This window comes from Falco punctatus (genome assembly GCF_963210335.1).
Source record: "Falco punctatus genome assembly, chromosome: 12".
Lineage (NCBI taxonomy): Eukaryota > Metazoa > Chordata > Aves > Falconiformes > Falconidae > Falco > Falco punctatus.
In genome coordinates this window covers 19,397,828-19,420,242 of record NC_137592.1, presented here as the reverse complement: position 1 = coordinate 19,420,242, position 22,415 = coordinate 19,397,828, and the positions used below count along the sequence as shown (strand labels likewise).

At 38.7% G+C, this 22,415-nt stretch overlaps 1 protein-coding gene across 2 annotated transcripts in view; it reads right to left on the bottom strand.

Annotated features, from left to right (window-relative positions):
- The window catches only part of LRPPRC (leucine rich pentatricopeptide repeat containing), a 92,941-nt gene extending 71,138 nt beyond the window's left edge, over positions 1-21,803 (bottom strand). The window contains exons 1-11 of one of the 2 annotated variants that reach the window (XM_080408576.1): positions 21,142-21,803; positions 10,144-10,349; positions 6,921-7,043; positions 6,144-6,265; positions 5,997-6,055; positions 5,176-5,262; positions 4,587-4,713; positions 3,532-3,676; positions 2,633-2,775; positions 2,251-2,356; positions 2,064-2,171 (exon numbers count right to left, since the gene is read on the bottom strand). In XM_080408576.1, the coding sequence (XP_080264702.1) occupies positions 2,064-2,171; positions 2,251-2,356; positions 2,633-2,775; positions 3,532-3,676; positions 4,587-4,713; positions 5,176-5,262; positions 5,997-6,055; positions 6,144-6,265; positions 6,921-7,043; positions 10,144-10,349; positions 21,142-21,788 (1,873 nt within the window). In that variant the 5' untranslated portion in view covers positions 21,789-21,803. The remainder of the gene's footprint in view (positions 1-2,063; positions 2,172-2,250; positions 2,357-2,632; positions 2,776-3,531; positions 3,677-4,586; positions 4,714-5,175; positions 5,263-5,996; positions 6,056-6,143; positions 6,266-6,920; positions 7,044-10,143; positions 10,350-21,141) is intronic. The other variant, XM_080408577.1, reaches the window with a different exon arrangement.
- Between the last annotated feature and the right edge of the window lie 612 nt (positions 21,804-22,415).

Genomic DNA, 22,415 nt, shown 5'->3' with positions numbered 1-22,415 from the left:
TTACTACTTCGTAGAGAAAGGAACTACTACCTCATTTTTTGTATGAGATGTGCTGCAGTGTTTGTCTATAATTTTGTTCATACATCTCTGATATTTTTTGCTGTTAGAAAGCACCATTCTGTTCATTTACTGTCTGCTGTCACCTTTAGGTTCTCACTGCAGGATTATTTTTTGCTCTATTATTTTTATGAAACAGTTTCAGGGTGGGTGGGGTGTCTGTCGTCCTCGTCCCCCCCCCCCAACTACTTTCCTTCAAGCATATTGGTTATATTTTTTGATACTGCATCTCATATATTCATTTTTTTATTATTAAATTTCAAAAAAATTAATGTGAGCTTACACATGGAAAAGAACAAGACAACTTGTTTCACTGCAGCAAGAATAATTCCACTGATTCTTCACTGCAGAAGAAATTACTTAGATAACTTCTTATGTATTTTAAAAACTGCAAAATCACCCACAAAAATGTGTTTGCAAATGCACAGTATTATCATACAGCCATATGGAAGTTTATGTATCCCATGTCTTTCCAGATAGAAAAATAAAGGCTCCCTAGAAAATGGCAAAGAAAGTCAGAACTGAGAGTTCCTTCATCAGTTTTCTTCTGATGGCTTCCAGCAGGAACTACTAGCCAAAACACAGTTGATTTCTACACTAGAAGAATTAAGGCAACCTCTGATCTTGCCAAAGACCAATAGAGGTCTGAAAACTTAAGTTTCTCTCAATGCTCAGATATTGCTTCAGTTTTGGGAACGAAGTCTACACCTAAAAATACTTCCAACTTCTCTTATTGCGTCAGTAAGGTGAAACTTCCCATGGAGTAACACAAAGCATGTCTTTCAGTAGGCAGCATCCATGTAGAGAAGTATGACACCAATTTCAATTTACTTATTTTTGGCAACATTGTACTTCAAGCAAGTCACAAAGGACCCAACTAAAACAATGTTGCCAGACTTTTAAAATATCATAGAACTTTCAGGCATTCGAAAGCATGGGAAGATAAACCTGGGAAGTAGTCTAGCAGGAACAGAGCCTAAGGAGTTAATAAAAACTGAATATTGTTTTCACAAAGGCTTTTTGAAAAAGACTTGAGACATTTTTATAGCCAGAAACAATTAGGGAATACTTGTTTCAGCATTTCTTCCAAACTGGAATGTGACTGTATATTTAAGATAAAATTGCGATATGAAGAGTCTGCTAAAAGCACTTTTTTTTTGTTTGTGCATTTTGTTTGTCACCCAGTGTCACACTAACAACTCTGCATCTCATTCTAAAGCACATTATACTGTGAGATAAGATGAAAAAGACAGTTTTTTGTTTCCCCAAGGGGGAAGTACTTCTGTTAAAAGCATCTTTTTACAATACCATTCTTTCTGAATTACCAATAACGCAAACCAAAGAATTAGATACTGTACTCTAAAATTTAATATTTGTTCAATTCTTATTCATATCCTGTAGACATCCCCATGTGTAACAGGGGAAAGTAGGCTAAATGCTTAAACCTACTTAAGAATCCCAAAGATTGAGCATTTTTGTCCTTCAATCAGTATGCTGTCAGGTCAGGCTCACACACTCAGCAATGTAAGTTCTTCTGCAGTTTTTATTATTGTAACAAAACTCATATCTGGTTTATAAGGTAGATAGTAAGAAGCTGGCTTGAAAAAATGATTGAGTTTGCAGTCCAAGAGAGCTATTATAACATAACCTTACTTTTAAATTCTTCTCACATTCAGATTCTTCAAAAGTAAACTCTGTAAAAGGTAATGAGCAACAAGAACCACCAGTGGAAGGCAGAAAGAATGTGAAGAGTTAAAAGATAATTAAACACTCCTCACATCTTTCTATACAAGCGTAGACCTCAAATTTGTCGAAGTGTACTGTGACTAAGAAAGGAGTTTTAAAAAAAGTCTTTCTGAAGGAAAAATTGTTTGCAATGAAGTCAGACACGCAGCAAAGTTTTCATTTACTTTCAAGAGTCTGCTGAATCTCACAACAATGTTTTAACAAAGATTTGTGCACTAGTTTTGCAGTAAAGCTGGAGGAGCATTTATCAAATAACTAACCTTTAAGATTCTTCTCTTTCTGGAACCCAACTAGTAGTGGCCAGGAATAGTGAGGTCTGAGTGGCAAGCATTCCTCTTTCATCATCTTCATCACCTCAATGGCCAAGGCTGAAAATAATTACAAGATCATTAAAGCCACCAAGTACTTTAAATAAGCATATGTAAAACAACTAAATAAGCAGACTACCTGATTTGTTGGTCTCCAAAGCGCAACGCAAAATAAACTGTAATGGTGCCGAGTGCATTTTTGCTTCTTTTAACTCACTACAAAATTGCTTCAGCTTGTTCACAGGCTGCAAATAATTTAAAAAAAATTACATATTTTTCGATTTCTCAAATTTTTAACAGTGTCAGATTCTTCTAATGTTTAGGAAATGGATATTACACATGCCAACATGATTCCTTTGTGAATTTCAATTTACTATGCAAGCTGATATGAAATATTAAAATCCTTTTATTCTTTAAGAACAACACAAAAATCTACCATTTCCCATCTTCACAGTTACATTCAACTAAATAAATACTTTGTTATTAGTATATTAAGAAAGAAGTATTACTCTTCTGCATACCATATCTCTATTTACACAATGTTGCAAGAAGAAGCTACCCTGGTCCACATTATCACGTGATAAATGATTAAAAGACTTCAAAATATGAAAACTTGTATCTTCGAAGCCATGAGTTATCAGAGTCAAACACAGGTTCATTGCATCTAGCAATTGAAAAACAGAGAAAAACAACATTTTAAAAGTGCCTGTAACTATTTTCACATTAAACTACTAAAATTGGTGAAAGCTAGGAAAGTAAACGTTACCCAAGTATCATTAGCATACTTTTAATCAATCAAATCTGAGACTACATTTTCCAGATTTAGCTTTTGAATGAAATTCAATTTTCCCATTAGAAGACCATGCAAAAAATTACAGAAGCATCACCACTGCAGCATGACAGAAGGATACCAAATAAGAGAAAAACATTTCTAGACATGCCAAAAAACCAAAATACGGATAAAGTACAATTAGCAGTTATCAATCAGATTACACATACTGGGATCCAACAGGGACTTTAACTGTAGATAAAGAACTGTATTACATGTTTAGTCTCTCTTTTTATGATATTCACAAAGAGCTGTCACAACAGGAATTACAACAGCATTGTTTGAGGAAAGGACTCCACATTGCTTTCCTATGAAATCTTAATTTCAGAAGTCTAAAAAATTGTTATTTTTGGTATGTAAATGATTAAAATTGATTTATATTTAAATTTTATAAAACGTGATCTGAAGCAGCACAAACAAATCCACAAACTAATGGCAAAAATATTATTTGCCCTAAGTATTCAAGAGAAAAGTACAGAACTGCCTATTTTGGGTAACATTTGTTATTGCTGCAAAGAAAAAAAAAAAAAGAAAAGAAAATGTTTTCCCTCTCCATTCAGCAAAACACTGCTGCAGTAACCAAGGACATACCTGGAATTAATTCCCTTTCAAATCTTATGTGTTTTTTAATATCTTCAATGTACTGAGGATATCCAGCCTTGGCAAGGCTAAAAATCACCTGCATTAAAATTCTATCCATAAGGTACCCTTCAGTCTTCTCAACCTCTTGTAGAGTCTGTAAACCAGAATAAATTTAACTATAATAAATTTACATTAAAATAAAAGAAAGCAGCTAGGGTTTTTTTACTTTTTTAAAACCATGGGGTTTGATACATGGAATATGGTAGAGAGAATACTCAAGATCTGTAGAGAGGGCATCGAACACCTTTAGACTGTAAAAGGAAAAAGGGACAGAGAAAAAGGACATAATATCTAGTAGTATATGAAAACACCAGAGGTATTCCCATTGTGAGATGACTTTAAAAAGAGATTACTTTGAAAAGGGGAGAATGACTAATCAAACTTTTTGTTACTGTTTGGAAGAAGGTTGGTTGATGAAGATTCGTTTAATTTGTAAGTCACAGAACAGTACTGCTTCCCACACCCTTCTCCTTGATTTTGATCTGATACTACTTATTAAACTCAATCTGACTTTTTTTCTCATTCCTTTCCAATCACTTATTTGATTTATAAAAAAAAAAAAAGAAAGAAAGAATACTTGGAAAAAAAAAACCCCAGCTACACAAAGGGCTGTAAGGCAGCATTTGCTTATTTGCACTTCATGAAAACCTAAGTTGTTGGTATGAACTACCAAAAAAAAAAAAAAAAAGCCTCACATGCATTATTTGCCTCTCTAACATCCCCAACAACTCCCACCCCCCCCCAAATTACCAAATCACTCACTGGCAAATCTGTTTTCTCAGAGTGAAAAGCAACTATCAAAAGACAAGTATTTTTCATCAAGTATGAAACTGCTTGCAGTTAACCAGCTATTCAGATGGAAAAATAAGAATTTAACTGCTGCAGACAAGGAGAATGTAAGTTATAAATCTCAGTATTACTCCTCCTGCATGGATAGAAAGCATTCCAAAGCTGAACTGAACGAAAGATCAAATAAGCTGTACATAAACTCAAACTTGCAATACCTTTTTGATGCTATCAGCATCACCCTTTTCAGCATACATATTCAGCAGTGATAAATAGGTGTCTGGACCTGGCTCAACACCGGCCATCCTCATCACAGAAAGGATATTTTCTGCACTCTTCATATCTCTAAAAGAATTCAAAAGAAAGACCTTCAGCAGATTTAATCATAATAATGTTTATTGTGAGTTCCACATTTCATCATTAAATTAATTCAAATTGGAAACAAAGAACACAGTAAGCATGCAGAAACTTATTTTAACTAAGCAAACCCTGAAAGGCAAAAGTGCAAATAATTTATTTTATTACTTAAAATCTTCTTTCAACTTTAAAAGTTGACAAAGTTCAAAACTAAATGCCGCACGCTTCTTTTTCAAACAGTGTAAAAGTACAGTTAATTTATCTTGAAATTCAAGATTTTCAGATACAAAAATCTACTTTGTTAAATGGGCCTGTTTTGCTTCAAAAATGTATAAAAAGACAGTCTTTTAAACATCACACTATTCTGCAGTATGTAATTTTTCTGTACAGTATCACTTTATATTTTAGTAAAACTAAAAGAAAACATAAGAAAAAGGCATTGAACATTACCCTGATCTTGCATGGCCTTTCACAAGGCTACTGAATACTGCCTCAGTGATTGGGAGATCTTTGTTCTTCATAAATCCAAGAATCTTACTGCAAAATACAAGGCAATGAATGATTAGGTTGTTTTTTTTTTCCTTTGAGAACAAACTACCAAGCTATCGCTGCTTTGCCAGACAAGTACTGTAACAAAACCAAATCCTGATGTCACTGAGCTATTAAATTTAGGGATGCTGCACAATATGCTCACAATGCAGTTATTTTCTTTTTTTCAGATTAATTGTATTTGTTACTTTGAAATATGCTGACACAAGGCTAGGGATGAGATTTTTTATTTTTATCTTCCTTTACTTATTTCTCATGCCCAGCAATCACACTGTTGCAACTCAACCTTGCTAAAATTAAAACGTTATATAGATATCCAGCAAGCCCTGCATAACGATGACAAACAGAATTACTACTATTTGCTCCTTAGCCCACTTTGTTCTCAAATGCCTTTTCCAGTAGCCATTTCCTTACATAGCCACTAAGGCTTCATAACGTACACTTTTTCAAACTGGCTCTAAAAATGACAACACAAGCTATTTTCTGAGCAGCTTGAATAGAATTTGATTTGAACACACTGGTCTATCGCTTGTTTTAATTTTGCCTGTGTAGGTTCCAGCTGTCTCTTAAGAAACTGCTCTTCAGTGCTTGGTTAAAATATACTTAAACCCCCTCTTTGCTCAATTTCTAAGAATTACACTGAAATAAATTTTAACATTAATGGTAGGGAATATGAGAACGATTTTGCATAAATCCCTTTAAACTTAAATACAAAAGAATACCTCGCTCCTTCAATGTCACCTTCATTGCAATAAGCAGCAATCAACCTTTGGTATGTAACCTACAAAAAACAAAAAAGGGGAAGTTAATGATTTCCATCCAATAAATGGATACTAGTATTAACACTGAAGATATAAAAAGGTACCTACTCGATTGGGCTGCACATTAGCTTCCTCCATTCTGGCCAAGAAATCTGTCGGAGAAAATTTGTGCTCATTCTGAAGGTAGACTTTAAGTAAAGCATTATAATGGCTTGTATCATACACAGCACCTAAGGAAATATTTCAACCACAGTCAGTAAACATTGATTCTCTGAATTCAATGTGATTTTATAGCTTTCTCAGGTGATTAATTTCACATAAATTTTATTCTGTATGAGCCTTACATATAATCAGACTGCTTCCTTTTATCCACCTTTGAAATATCAGACATTTTTATAAAAGGCTAAAACATAACAAGAATACAGAAACATCATGTGCATGCTATTCCACAGTCTACATTACAGATTCAGCAATATTACCATCAAGAAGCAGTTCACCTATGCAACATCTATAAATGACTCACTTAAAAAAAATCTGATAAAATAGCTGGTAGCACTCAGCCCACCAGATGTCAAGATAACATCTAACAGAAAAGTGAAATATATTCTTACAATAATCAAAATCAAGCCAGAGTCCAGTTTAAGCATCTTATAGGGGGGAAAAAAAAAAGTCTTTATTATTAATACCCCTAGATGTCAGTATAACTCCCAGAATAGGAAATAGGTCTCACCTGAACAATAAAACTTGGCATTTCTTTGGCAATGCTTATTTGCTATTATAACCCAACATTTAAACACTACTAAAATATATTCAGTATTATATTTACCAAGAAAGTAACTAAAGTACATAGCTGTTCCTGAAGACAGGCTAACAAAACCAACTTACCCAGTTCTTTCATCTTGTCCCATATCATATGGGCTAGTTCTGTTCTTTCAGGTGCCAATACCTCTGGTAAAAGAGCACCACAACTTCGCAATAAAAGCAAGATCTGGTTACTCCCTGGACACCCTGCAAGTGGAACACAATCACAAATTTCTTTATAAATAATTACACGTTTAATATTAGAAAAAAAGATTCGAGACTGATCCACTGTGGTATTTATGCGTATTATATAGAACAGAATCTTTTCCAAGGTCAAAGTTTTTTACTGAACAGGATATCCAATTATTAATCTATGACACTGTTACGCACTTTCATGAAAAAAATTCATGATAAAACATGCTATTTATCATAGAATGGTTTGGGTTGGAAGGGACCTTAAAGACCACCAAATTCCAACCCCCCGCCATGGCCAGGGACACCTTCCACAATAGCATAATAATGAGCCCAGCTGAGCAGAATTTTTAACAAGTATAACACAAAATACTAAACTCAGATGACCTAATACTTTAAATTTCCTAATCCAAGACCCATAAATGATTTCATCCTACAGGGACATAACTTCCTGGTAAATTTCTAAAATGGCAAAATAATTCATATCAATTCCATACTCTTCTAAAACTGGTATTCAGAGTTTCCACAGTGAAATTTCCATTTCCACTTCTGTCCATGCTCAATATAAAATCAATAACTTATATATAAAAAAATATTGAAGAAAACTGCGAGAATGCCGGCTTTTTCTGACTTCTGCACTAGCCCCAAAATGCTGAAAAACAAACTATAAACTCATCTGCTTTTCTCAGACTTCATCACTACTCCTGAGGCTAAGTAAGGCAGAGCTGCAGAATTTATCACAGATTATCCAATAAAATGGAGACAGAATTTTTCTCAATTGCATCTTTATAAGCAAACCCGACAATTTCTAATAAAAAGAAGAGTTTATTTAGAAAGTGGGAAGGGGGGGGGGGGGGGAAGGCAAAAAAAGTTGTCTTTTCCTTTCCTATTACAGAGAAAGGTGTACTTCAGAAGTAATTTCATCTAACAAGGCGCAAGGTAAATGTTCACATACAACACAAATGATGAAAAAAAATCTGTAAGGTTTTTTGTATCTTGAACACACACATACATGCAGACTTGAAAGACTCAACACTTCCAACACAACCTGAAGTCTAAAGCATCACTTATGCTTTGTAATTTACTTCCAAATCATCATGCCAACACTCCAAAACTGTGTACAGCCCAGCATAGAGGCCAGAGCTGTTGCCAGTAACTGTATGTCCAGCTGCTGCTATTCACTGTAAATGTAATTTTTAATTATACAGTACTGCAGAAACAGCTATAAATTAATGGCAAAATAAAGTGAAAAACCTCAACTGCAGAAAGCTATATACTGCCTAGAATTAGATCTTTAGGTACTGAAAAGGGTCAGTAAATCTAGGATACCATGTAACTATTGCAAACTGTTTCAAGAGTACCATCTACAGCGGGAAAGTTAATATAGAGTATGCTCATCTAGAAAGAAACACAGGCAGCGCTGCGAAAAAATGAGTGACAATGAGAAAATGAGAAGTTAAAACATTGAGAGGGGCCAGGTAAAAATTGCAAATGGGGATTTGAACTTCTGAAGTCATAATGGAGTGGTGAGATAAGTCATACTTGACTAACTTTTAAATCCCTCCATACAATTAGTTCATGCAATAAAAATGCCATCACATCTCCAGTATTCATGATGCCAGTTTTACACTAGCAACCAAGTACCTTGAAAGGCAAAAAACCCCCGCCCCAAAACAGCAACAATAATTAAAAAGACAACACACACCCCCACTCCCACCCAAAAAAACTCAACCAAACAACCCAAAATGGGAAAAGGTTCAGCAGTATGAGTGTAGAAAGATGCAGGGTAAGAGATCTACAGCAAACACCTTAATCGAGCATTTTTTGTTTTGTAATTAGAAATGTAAGAATAATATAAACAGGCAATTTTTTTAAGAAATCAACAGTAACTAACCTCTCACACTTTTGCTAAGTTAGTTTTTAACATTATTAGTAAAAAAGGACTGATTTTTTCATATGGAAATATTTTTCATTTATCTTAACAGCATCCTTGTTAAATCTCTTGTGACATTCTACACTTTTTTTTAAATTTACTTACACAACCGAAGGAAACCACTACAAGTAATTAATCTTTTCATAATATGACTTCTTAAAAAAACGTGTAACTAATCAAATGTCAAGAACTGTGATTTGCAAATAAGCTTAGAGACACAAAATTCTTGCCAACCCACACTTGCAAACTATGTTTATACCTAAAAAAGACAAAGCAGTCAGAATCAGGAAGGATAACACAAGCAACAAGAAAAAACGAAGTTCAACAGAAAGAGAGCATGAATTGAAGACTCAGCTTTTAAACAGTGAAGTGCAAAACTTTTAAAAGCACAATCCCAGGTACACAAGCCATGAACAGTCCAGAGTAATACACAGCAAAATTTAAAACAAAACAATACATGCTGCCATTGATAAATATTGGCAGTAGAACTTAAGAGAGCATATTTAGCAAATATCTCCATTGACTCATGCTAACTAGTACCAAACCTTATCAATTGTGGCACCTGGTTTGCACAGTGTTAATACAGACCAGCTATTTTTAACCAAAGGGGTACAGAATCTGTCAGAATGAACAATGCCTCAACTGTTTCTTTTTGTTTTATTCAAAAAAAAGGGAAAGCTTTCTTGTCCTGAATAACCACAGCTACCTGGCAGTGTAGAAGCTTGGGGATAACCTCCATATTTCCCCGTATAATTTCATTTTAAAAACAAATCACTTCTTAAGGACAGCATGGCTTATTGCACATATTTGAAAAACACACTGTGTAAAGCAGACAGATTTGATCCCTGTTCAGAGTGCACAATGCAGTTTTATGAGAAAGGTGTAACATTACCAGAGTAAAGTCCGCAATAAGCAAGGCAGTATGATAAGCTTTCTTAAAAGCACACTGAATTTTCACAACTTACTAATTCCCAAAGACAAAAAAAAACCAACACAAAAGTAAACGTGCATTCAAAGCAAAGTAACACCTCTAAAGCATTTATAAAGTCTGTTCACCAACATATAAAGCAAATTAAACAATACTCAAAACATAAATCTTTCAATTAATTTGCTTGGTTTGATGATTTATTATATTGAGTTTTGAATTTAGCTTTTACTTTGTTTTAATTGGAAGCAGCTTACCTGTTTTACACACTTCACCGTAGATTTTTAGTAGAAGAGTTTTAGGGATGCGGCCAGTTTTTCTGACAGAGTTATCTAGTCTATTTAATGCCCAGTCAAACTGCCTGGTCTGTCTGGTTTGAATTTCTGAAACTGGTTCTTCTTTAACACTTCCCTCCTGTTGAGGTGCAACTGTAAGGAACCTTATTTGATACACAATGTTGCTGCTGAAATAAAAACAAAAACAAACAAACAGAGATTACACTTCATTTTGCAACTAAACTAGCCACACAGTGACAGAGAGATAATGCACTTCTTTCTGATGAAGTTACTGAAACACTTTCCATATTGATAACAACAAATAAATAAAGGTAATTCATTACAGTGTCTTTCTACTTAAAAATATATAGTCACATATATCTTTTCACCATGACAGCTGTTTCTCTGAGATTTTCAGTTGGACTCATCTCATGAGTTAAAGGGTTCAAATACTATTCCCAGAAAAAGAAAAATTTTGAAGCCGTTCAAATGCTACAGAAGTCTATTGCCCCATTACGGCTTCTCACAAAAGCTCCTGCATGCTTTTGAAAAATCATACAAAAACTAATGCAGAGACCAGTGTTTTAGACACCAATGGCTTAACAATGGGATCAGTCCCCATTCTGCAGAATTCACATTAATGAGGACAAAGCTGCCATCCTGTGATGTCAACCAATAAACATCAACACTGGATTTGTTTAAACATTTATTTTCTCAAAATAAAAGTCTGACAACAAGAACTAACACAACGAGAGTCTTATTTCTACCACAACAGTAAGAGCTTGCCAAGTTTGTTTGTTTGTTGTTGTTTTTTTAAGAATAATTTGATACAGAGAAAAATAAGGAAATAGTATTTGTGCCAAAACAGAACAGTGAACAGCCTGGTCAGGTAAAACTATGGTTGCACACATGCATTTTTGGAAGTCTGTTCTCAATTGTCCTTACATCCACTTCTATATACCTTTTTGAAAAAGCTTACTGAAAGCTTTTCAGAATACTTCCAAGTCAGCTTGCAAAAAATGCTTTGAAAGCCAACAGCAACACAGGACTTTCTGTCTTTATAACACAGAATTTTATACTTTGATTTCCAATAACAATCAAAGCACAAGTGGACAAAACTCCTGTGCCGCGTCTTAAAAATTAAATATATTTTTCTATAAAAAATCTGCTATTCTTTTATAGTATTCTGCAAATTACTGAATTATATCTTATGCCACACAGCACACTTGTAACAGTAAATGAATTTATATCTACAGTTCTTAAGTGCAGCACTAGTTTTAAGAAAGCAATCTTTGTAAGATTCTCTGTATGTCAAAACTCACAAACTTTTTGAAGCACTTGCATAGCTCTATAACATTAAGTATGAAGGTAAAAACAGTATGTGCATACTCCAAAATATGCTGGTTAACAGCATGAAAGGACTCAACTCTCCTTGCTTAGCATTTAGCATGATCACAGAATTTTAAGACTAATTTGGGTTGGAAGGAACCTTAAAGATCATCCAGTTCCAACCCTCCTGCCATGGGCAGGGACACCTTCCACTAGACCAGGTACCTCAAAGCCCCATCCAACCTGGCCCTGAACGCTTCCAGGGATGGGGCATCCACAGCTTCTCTGGGCAGCCTGTGCCAGTGCCTCACCACCCTCAGGGTAAAGAATGTCTTCCTAATACCTAACCTAAATCTGCCCTCTTCCAGTTTAAAGCCATCACCCCTTGTCCTGTCACCACATGCCCTTGCACAAAGTCCCTCCCCACTTTCCTGCAGGCCCCTTTAGGCACTGGAAGGCTGCAGTAAGGTGTCCCCGGAGCCTTCTCTTCTCCAGGCTGAACAACCCCAACTCTCTCAGCCTGTCTTCAGAGGAGAAGTGCTCCAGCCCTCTGAGCATCTTCATGGCCTCCTCTGGACTTGCTCCAACAAGCCTGTGTCCTTCTGATGTTGGCGGGCCCAGAGCCGAACACGGCACTGCAGGTGGGGTCTCACCAGAGTGAGGTAGAGGGGGAGAATCCCCACCCTCCACCAGCTGGCCACGCTTCTTGTGAAGCAGCCCAGGACATGGTGGGCCTCCTGGGCTGCAAGGGCACATTGCCAGCTCATGGTGAGCTTCCCATCCACCAACACCCCCAAGTCCTTCTCCTCTGGGCTGGTCTCAATCCATTCACTGCACAGCCTGTATCTGTGTTGGGATTGCCATGACCCACATGCAGGACCTTGCACTTGGCCTTGTTGAACTTCATGAGGTTCGCACGGGGCCACCTCTCACACCTGTCAGGGTCCCCCTGAATGGCATCCCTTCCCTCCTGCGTGTCAACCGCACCACCCAGCTTGGCGGTGTTGGCAAACTTGCTGAGGGTGCACTCGATCCCAGTGTCTGTGTCACAGACAAAGATACTGTTTACACGATGCTGTTTATAACAAGTTTATAATATTATACTGTATCAATTGCTACAGCTGCACACTAAAACATTATACTCATACATGCAGCGTTTCTTTCATACACTAACCCTTCTCAAAGATTAGTAGAGTTGGGCATTTCTATTTAGACCCCACCCCCAGGTATTACCAAATATAATACTGGTGTTTCTGTTAATTTATACTGATTGAAGATATTTAAAAAATGGCAACATAGGTGTCTGAGTTACAGTTTTAGACAGATGGGAAAAGAGTATGAGAGTATAAAACAAACTGAGGGACTCTTAAAACTTCCACAGGCATCCACCTAAATTACCATTATCAATGTGAAATAGAATGTCTATCATAAGACTCATGAGTACCTTATCATATGTAGGCTTTCAGCATTTGAATAAATTAGACTTTAGCATTACGCAGTGCCTTAAATCATGTTAAAGCCAATCCCATAATAAGAGTTTGTTAAAAATAACTGTGGCTTCAAAAATTGGATGAAGGTGCAGGCATCTACTGTCTTAAATTTGGTTCTTAGTACTAAAACTAAGAACACAACATTTAGGAGAATATTTAAAACAAAAAAGCTAAAAGCTCACTGTGCTGAAAAATGAATGATTAAGCAGACCAGAAACATAGCTTCCCCAAAACCCTGTAAAGTTGACAAATTAAGGGACACAGTATTAGTTTTGATTTGGGGCAATCGATCAAAGGACAGAAGAATGCAGTAGACAACACACTTCCTGAAAATTGATACTAACGGCACAACCTCCCTGTGAAACAGAAAAAGAAGCTAACAAAATAAGGCATAATTATTCATGTGTCAGGAATCTTCAACCATCCTGTGTGATTCTTTTAATTCTCAGAAGTTGAGAAAGAACACACGATTAAGGGGAATTAAAAAAAAAAGCAAGGACAAACATCAAGAAGGAAGCGTTAAACATTTTAGTCAGGAAGTCACATAAAAACACAGCAAGGAAGGCTTCTAAATATAAGACAGGTGGTTTTTAAAAATATACGTTAACTCTTAAAATGGGAAAAAATTACAGATCATACACTGTTTAGCTTTCTAAAAATGTTATTTGCAACCATACTATGTAAATTTTAACCATTTTATCATGAGTAAATTTTAATAAGGAGATGGGGTTGTAGATGAGAACAGGGAAGAATGTGCTAAGTCATTTCTAGAAATATTAAGATATGTTATATTTAAGACACATTAACGGACCTTACTCAATCTCCACTCCTTTGGAATAACCTTAAAAAATTCATTAAAGTTTTGGGAAAAAAAAAGATTGATATACAGACTTCTGGCATCACGTTACCTTACAATGTCATAAGCAAAACAAAGATATATGATCTACTTTCAGTTACAAAAATAGGGGTGCAGTAGTTGTTTAAAAAAAAATTAAAATATAGATAACTTTAAAATGTGCTAATCAGGGTCTGTTGCAAAATTGGGAATATACATGTGGGATCCTAAGTTAAGCTATCTCCGGACCCAACTGGGAAAAGAGTGGTACGACCCATGTCCATTCAATAATTTCATTAACAATTTGGATGACAGAAGAGTTAATAAACTTATAAAATTTGTAGACAGCACCATAACGGTGGCAAACTCTAAGGAGAGCCTCAGACTTCAGAGTCATCTTGATTACTTGATGTAATGGTCTGATATCAACAAAAAGGAAACACACCAACAAAAGCTTTATGTTTTGGGCACAAAAACAAATGCAGAAACATAAGATGGTATATGACTAGCTAGACAACAGTACAACAAAAAAAGTACTGAAAATGAGCCACTGCTAAACACAAAACATAACGCAGAAAAAAAAACCCCAAACTTAAAATCTTCAACAAAAGCAAAACAGATAAAATACAGAATTATTCTACTTGTCATGGTGTGTTTACTCACAAAAACACAAAAACCAAGTTTAAAAAACTCAAAAAGAATCATCTATCCCATCTCACTCTCCAAGCAGAGAAGCAACTGTACCTAATCCATCAGGCATCAAACTGGTAATAATAATTATTGTCATATTAATTGTAATGAAATACTAGATACTTTGACAGTCAAACTTTCTCATTTGGAAGCTTATAAAGTATGACTGGGGGAGGGGAGGGAATCTATCATGACCCTGGCACTTCTGATCCAGCCTCAGTGGTAGACATTGGATTATATAGTCTTATGATGTAACTATATTTTTTTCAATTATTTTAATTAACTTTGTTCAGAATTAAATGCTATGCTACACCACAAAATGCATGACACTTCTCCAAGGGCTGTAATGAATGTCAAGTTTTTACTTTCATCAATTACCTGTACATGGCATTTTAAGAATTTCTCCATATGAAACATTACATTTGCAAGCACATGAAGCTGCACAATAATCTTCAGATGTTTGAATTAGCAATCTGATTCTTCCCCCACATGTGTAATTTCTCTTTACTATGCTTCATAACTATGTTTCTTTGTACCTATCCAGAGAAGCTGAAAAGGATATATTAAGCCCTATAAAGTGATCTCTCTCCCATTCACACAATCAGAAATTACAAGTAGCCTTCTGATACTACTGTACCTTTACACCATTTTCAGCTTTGTCTCTACAACTGTGAAGATTAAAAGCACAGACCTTGCCTACACAGCAAAGTTTAACCAATTGTACGTTCGTAAACCCAACACACAACCACCCACTATTTCGTGGCAACTTTTCACCTCCAAAATAGCTTATTTTGGAACATTTGGAAAGTACTTGAAGATAAACTGGAAAAAAAATTATGCAGAGGTGAAGTGCACATGGGGAAATTCATACTGACTCAGGTAGTAAAATTGTTTGCAATGGTTCAGTGAGAAGCCCAGTACCATATACTGATGTACTTACATGTTTTCCATATTTCTAGAGCACACTGAAGGCAGTGCCTTCAGTTTCCTAAAGGAACATATCCTACACATCAGACCAAGTAAAAAATGTCCTATCTTTCCCAAAATTCAAGAAGTAGATGGTTCCAATGCTTTCATTGGCAGCAGCAGCAGGTTTACTTTCTGTAAAACTTGACCCATTCCAGACATTCAAAAAAAGAATCACAAAGCCACCATACAGATATTTGCCTGCCTTTATCAGAGGCACAATAAGGTAGCTGCTACACTTTTTCTAAGGAAGTACTGAATGTTTTGTTCTTACTAAACTAAATAGGTGAAATGCGTATGAAATGGTTTTCAAAATACAAGCCATATTCAAAGTAGAAAAATGGTAAACATAAGAGCTAAAATTCATTACTGTAAATACAAGCACTACAGACTTAGCATTAAATTTACTAAATATAAGACTAAATAAACCACCTGAGATCCCAGCATAATTCACAGGACTGCTAAACAGTATTTCCCCTGACTATAGTCACCTATACCAGGGTCACCTACCAAAAAAAAAAAAAAGAAAAAAAAAAAAGAGCCACAATGTTCAGGCCACTGTACCCTTGTTTCAGTGAGATACAGAAGGATTCTACCTCAGACAAAATTTTGATATTTTATGCAGACTGAGAAATCTCCAGTTTTTTGGAGAACTGTGCCTAAGTGATTCACAAGTAGCAAAGCAGAAACACTTAGCTTTGTGCTATTTCTTAGGAAGTCTCTGGATGTTTTATGTCCATCACTACAACACATACAACAACTACAACAGTGCAGCTTGTGAAACTTCACTACAACAGAGCATTGCTTCATTACTACCAAATGCAAATCTATTGAACACTTCCTCTGCATTTAAAGCCCATGCATTCTACCACTTGTACCATTTTGCTTAAGTAGTTAAGCATTCAACTCTATATTTTTGTCTACTGGTGATGGATTGCCAAGTATGATAGTAAATAACCAAAAGCAACTTGTTTGCAGCTAATTAAAAACAAAAAACAAATACCACACCACATCACACGTTAAGCCATGAATATTTGGCATTTTAACTTCTGGCTTACCCCAAAGCTCATACCGAATCCCCCGTAGATCTGACACAAGATTCTTTAAAAGGGTATTCTCACCAACATGCTTCACTGTTGTACAAACACACTACAATGTACCAAAAGGCAAAAGCCTTTATAAGGTCAACTTGAGAAGCATTGCACACGGTACCCTCTTACTAACTTCATAAGCAACCACTCCTCTGAACGGAACACAGATCTTGCAAAAAGCAGGTTTCACTACAGTACAATCTGCTGTCTGGGGAAATGCTCTTTGCTCTGCATTCCTAAAAAGCTACATTTAATCTTACAGCCAAGAATCTCAAGGTGAAGAAGTGACAGTAAAGCCAAAGATGCCTCACAAGACTTGCACATGGATTCCACTTGATCTTCCTCCTCAGCTATACTTTCAAGATCTATGCCTTAGGAGCCCAATTGTTCTCCTTTTCTCTGAAGAGACATAAGGTGTTGACTTCAGGATTGAGTATCATAGCACTCACACATCCAAAAGTACAGTTCAGCAATACAGCTGCAGTGATCTAACATCACACCATCATCACAGGGTTTGGTTCCCTCTTCTCCTTTTGCCTGTGGTTCCACTCTTCTGGAGCTCATCAGATCCTTAATTGATCCAATAAAACCTGTTGATCCGTCAGAAATGTTCTCCTTGCAGTCTAGCAAATGAAATGAACCCAGTAATAGGTCCAAGGAGCACCATGACAGAGTAGGACAAGCTGTCCAGCAACGGGTGGGCGATCAGTGTGGGAAGAATGAAGCCAATACCCTTTCTCCCAACACTAACTTGCCACAGCAGCAAGCTGTAACATCAAAACATAACAATCACCGCAAGTATGCAGAATAAAGTTCCCAAAAGATATTCTGATGTTAATTCAAAATCTACTCTGAACACTCATTGACTGAGAGCTTGTAGCTAGTAGCTTGAGTCAGCTACTAGCAGCAAATTCAAGCATTTCTCTCCTTAGCAAAGCTTCTATGAACAAAGTTCCTACAGCTAGTTTGCTGTTGTAGATCTGAAGTTTGTTGTACATCCCATTTTAATTGCACGCCAGAGTCACAACATACAGCTCAGTATATTTCACATCTCATCCTAGAGGCAGTCAAATGAAATCATAAATTTGCCACAGATCTGATCTCATTTGCTATGAAATGCTTCTCAACCAATGCAACTGGATATTCCATCTACTGTCTTAACCCGCTTTCTGAAGTTTAGATTAAAAATCAGACCAGTATGATGCTTTGATAAAATCTCTGCTGTAATGTGAATAATTGCTGTCTCACATTTCTAAATAAGTTAACGTATTTGCAACTTTTCTGTAACCATTACTGTAACGAAAGTCACAGACCAGCCTCTGAACTGACTTTATTATGTTCAATGCTAAAGCAACTATACCAAGCACATGTAAACTTAAAGTCATTTACCCCGTTCTCTTGCAAAACGCTAATTATTCCTTGTTATTCATTTACTCCTAAAACTGTGGGGGTTCTTCTCCACTATTCCAATCAGAACTTTATCAATCTTCTCTGGAATTTACTGCAGCAGACTGCATTTCACTCTCAAAATACCATCTCAAGACCTGAACAGTGACTATACCAAGTCTAAAAGTTGTCCATATGTCATTCTAGTTCTTTAGAGAGAAAATTTCTTCCAGAAATTAAGGCTTAAGTAGAAAAACACAACAATAGTTATTTAGGAAAAAAAATAAAATGAAATTATATGCTTAGATGCGCAATTTCATTTCATAAATGTTGACTTTTTTATTTTAACAAACACTTTGGCCCCAGAGCATCGCTTGTGCACTAGGATGCCTAAATTCATACCTAGTAAGACAGTAAGACAAAGATTGTAGGTAAAAAATTATCTTAGGAATGAAATTACTGGACAGAACGTACAAATTCACATGTGCTGCTCAGTCTTACTCCAATATAATTCAGTTTAGACCAAAACCTAAAAACTATGAGCTAAATATTGCTGCTGTTTCCTGTGAATGTATTCTCTACCACGAACCTACTTACATAGTTAACTAGATCTAACCTGAGAACTGAAGAGTTTTAGGAACAATCACTGAACTATCCCACACATGACCCCATTTATACTTGAAAATACAGAAGAATATTGGTGCAAGAAAAAAGTATCAGGGGGGTGCAGGGGTAATAACTACAAACCACTAACCAAAAACCCAAAACTCAGCTATCAGAGCCAAGTTATCATCGCATAAAGCACTTTTCAAGTTTTTTTCCAGAAACAGGGTTCTACGAGAAAAAAATACACTGTTAGTCCTTCATCAAGTCATATGTCAATTTTGGTGACTATTACTTCTCTGAACAAACTAATTTAGGAAACTAAGTTTCCAGCTGAGGAAAACAAAAATCAGCTGAATTACCACAAAGTAGAAAAGTTTATTACTGATTTGCCGCTAACCAAACGTGGTTCTGTTGCCAACCATACAGCAGACATCTTCCCAGTTCCCTGGTCCTTCCTGCACAGGTCTACTTCATCCTTCCCACCAACTTTAGCACTCAACAAACCTGTTACGTTTCCATCACTAAAACCAGCAGAAAATTGTTGGTTGATTTTTTTTTTTGTAAGATTTCTGTCAGGCTACCAAATAAAATCGGCTCACAATCGGTTTGATAAGCACTAAAGTTAGTGCATGTAGCAACAGATTTATTTTGGTGGTGAGACTTGCCTGTAGGAGTTCTCTATTGCTGACTCTTGCCTGTTCCCATCCCTTTTCCTGAACCAGCTCTGGAATTTGTGAATTGTGAAACCTGAAGAAGTTTTTGCCATTCTAGATTCTGTTCCCCAGAAGACTCTGTGAACAGAATCTAGACTGGCAGCAAACTGTTTTGGTTTTCTGCCAGGAATTGTTACATTGACTTAGAAGGACCACCAACACTATATTAAGGCACAAGCGAAACGGGACAGAACAACTTTCTCCCCTTCATAGCACTAAGTTATTATGTCAGCTCATAAAACTCAGTGTATGTGTTTAATACTTTTATGTTCTTAATTGTTATGCAAAAATTTGTCTACAGCATCATTTGGACATCTAAGAAGAGATTAATTTCAAGCTCGGTCACTAATACTAACTAAAGCTACATGCTGATACTTTTTTTCAGATAACAACTCTGTGTTGCCATATTCAGAGCTAATGGCAACATTAGCTGCTATCTGAATAGTTTGTGACACTTCCACACACCAGAAGCATCATATATCCCCTTCCCACCTGCCTGCACTGAAATCTCAATAGGCTTTGCAAACACTGGAAAAAATACAGCAAACACTTACATCCTTGAAGGAAATGGATCTATACTTCTTTTTAGCTAGACATCTATATTTGCAAATTATTTATAATTATTACTTACTTGTATACAAAGTTTTATTGAGCAACTGTAATTATAATCACAGCAAATCACTTGACATAAATGAAAAGTCAAGCATCTCAACTCATTGCCAACTCTCTTTTTTAAGACTTAAACCTGGACATGGTGGAAGCCAAGAATCTAACCCCATCACAGCTCAGAAGTCATAAACAGACCTTTCTCATTCAACAAGTCTGAGAACTTGCTGACAATTAAGTAACCCCTAACGTTAAAAAAGCTTGTGCAAGTCTTCATGTAGTTTTAACAGCATACTCGGTAGATGAAATACAAAACATAAATACCAACTCTTTGACACAGTCATCATCTGCACATGGTGCTTCCTTCTTAGAACGAGTAATTAAGGAAAAAGTTACAGAAGCAATCAGCTTGCCTATACAACAACGGTAACAGCACCCTCATGATCTGTTAAAAAGAAACAGTGCATTCAGAAAAACCTGAAATATTGTATGTTTCCTACAAACAGGGGCTCTGACCTTTGCTCATGTATTCAAGGCCAAGCCTTATACACTTTGACGTCCAAGACATATGTGATCAGGGCAAAAAACATCCCAAATGTGGAGCCACAGTGCACCACCACCAGAGAAAAAGCTTAGCTCTCCCAAAACAAAAATTTTGTTAATTAAAAAAGCAGACTCGTGTTAAGGCAGAGTTGTGTCTCCAAACGTGCTGCAGGGCCCCAACCATGCGTTAGTGGGGCAAGGGGGCAGTTTTCCACCCCACCTGCGCGATAGCAGAGGGGCCCACAGCGCAGGAATCAAGCCACCCCGGCCGGCTACTGCCACAGCGGAGCCCGGCTGCTGCCCAGACTGCGGCCGTGCGGCTCCCCACGGCCGGGCACCGCTCCCCGACCCCGGGGGGACAGCGCTCTCCCCACGGCCGGGCACCGCTCAACCCCCGCTCCCTGACCCCCGAGGGTCAGCACCCTTCCCAGAGCAGGGCGCACTCCGCCCGGCGACACACCGGTGGGAAGCGGCCCGCCCCCATCGGAAGGAAGCGGGGCTCCCCCGCGGCCTTCAACCCCTAGCCGGGCCCGCCGCGCACACGCGGCCGGAGACCGCCGGGCCGGGCCGGCCCAAGCCGCAGGGCTGCCGCTGGCAGCCACAGGGGCAGCGCAGCAAGGGAGCGGCGGCGGGCTCGCCAGTGCCCTTGGACACGGGGACCGCCGCCCCAGCGGCCCGCCGGCCCACCGGCGAGCGGCTGGCAGCCCCGTGGCGCCGGGTCTCACCTGGCGGGGGCCGGAGGGCGGGCGGCGGCGGCGGCGGGCGGGCGGAGCAGGAGGGGCAGGAGGCGCGGGCAGAACGCCCGCAGGCGCCCGGCGGAGCTCAGCAGCGCAGCCATGGCCGCCGCGCGCGCCGGCCGCGGAGAAGCACGTGAGGCGGAATCCGCGCTACCGCGCACGCGCACCAGGGGGCGAGGGGGCGGCCGGCGCCGGCGCTCCGCCTCCACCGCACCACGTGACGGGAGGAACCATTCCCCGCAGGGGGGACCGACGGCCCAGCTCTCGGAATGGACCCGTTCGGGCAACGGCGTGCTTCTAATTCCCTCCCCCGCGCCGCTGATGGGATGCTCCACGCAAGGTCGGCGGCGCAGCGCCGGCGCCGGGTTGGATCGATCGGCAGCCAACCCGGAGTTGCTCCACCGGAAGGCGGCCGGGAGGGGGCCGCTCGCTGAGGGGAAAACAGGGTGAGCTCTGCGCGCCTCACTCCTGCGCGCGGGGCGGGGGTGTGGCACCGACTTTCCCAGCACGGCACGGCCCGGCAGCTGGGTACCGCTCTGCGCGCCCTTCTGCGCGGTTCCGCGGCTGGTGTCGCGCCCGCCCGCCCTTGCCCTAGGGAGGAAGTCACGTGGGCGACGGGGCGTGAGCGGCGCCATCCGCTGGGGCGGGGCCCGCCCCTCCCGCCCCTCCCGCCCGGGGCTGAGCGCGGGCTCCTGGCGCCGCCCGCTCGCTCTGAGGGGAGGGTAGGAGCTGCCGCGTTCGGTAGGTCCGTCACACGGGGCGCCACTAAAAGCGTGGCAGGCGGCGGGCAAATGCCAAGAAAAATGCCTCAGCCTCGCCGATAATAAGAAAAACTCCGTCCTCGCGTTGCCCCGGAAGGGCGGCGCTGGCGGCGCTTGGGAATCCCGCCGGCCCGTTTCCTTCTGGGATCAAAATGGAAGTGAGGGGCAGATGGAAGAACCTTAATAAAAAAAGAAAAATTAAACTGTGTATCTCTGCCTGAGCTTGGTTATGTTTACTAAGATGCTGCCTGCTTTGATGTTTCATTTTAGTGTGCAAGTTAGGTGGGTTCCTATGATACAAACGACCAGCTTGCTTAGGTACTTGCAAGCCAAGTGAGTGTTTTCATAAAAAAGCATTTAATTATTCTTGACACAAATGGAAAACAATTACTCCAGGTGACAGATTGATTTTTATCAAATCAACCACAAATCAGCCATCTGCAATTACAGTTTACTTGGAAAGACTTCCAAAGCCTCCTCATCACGTGATGCAAAGAGCCC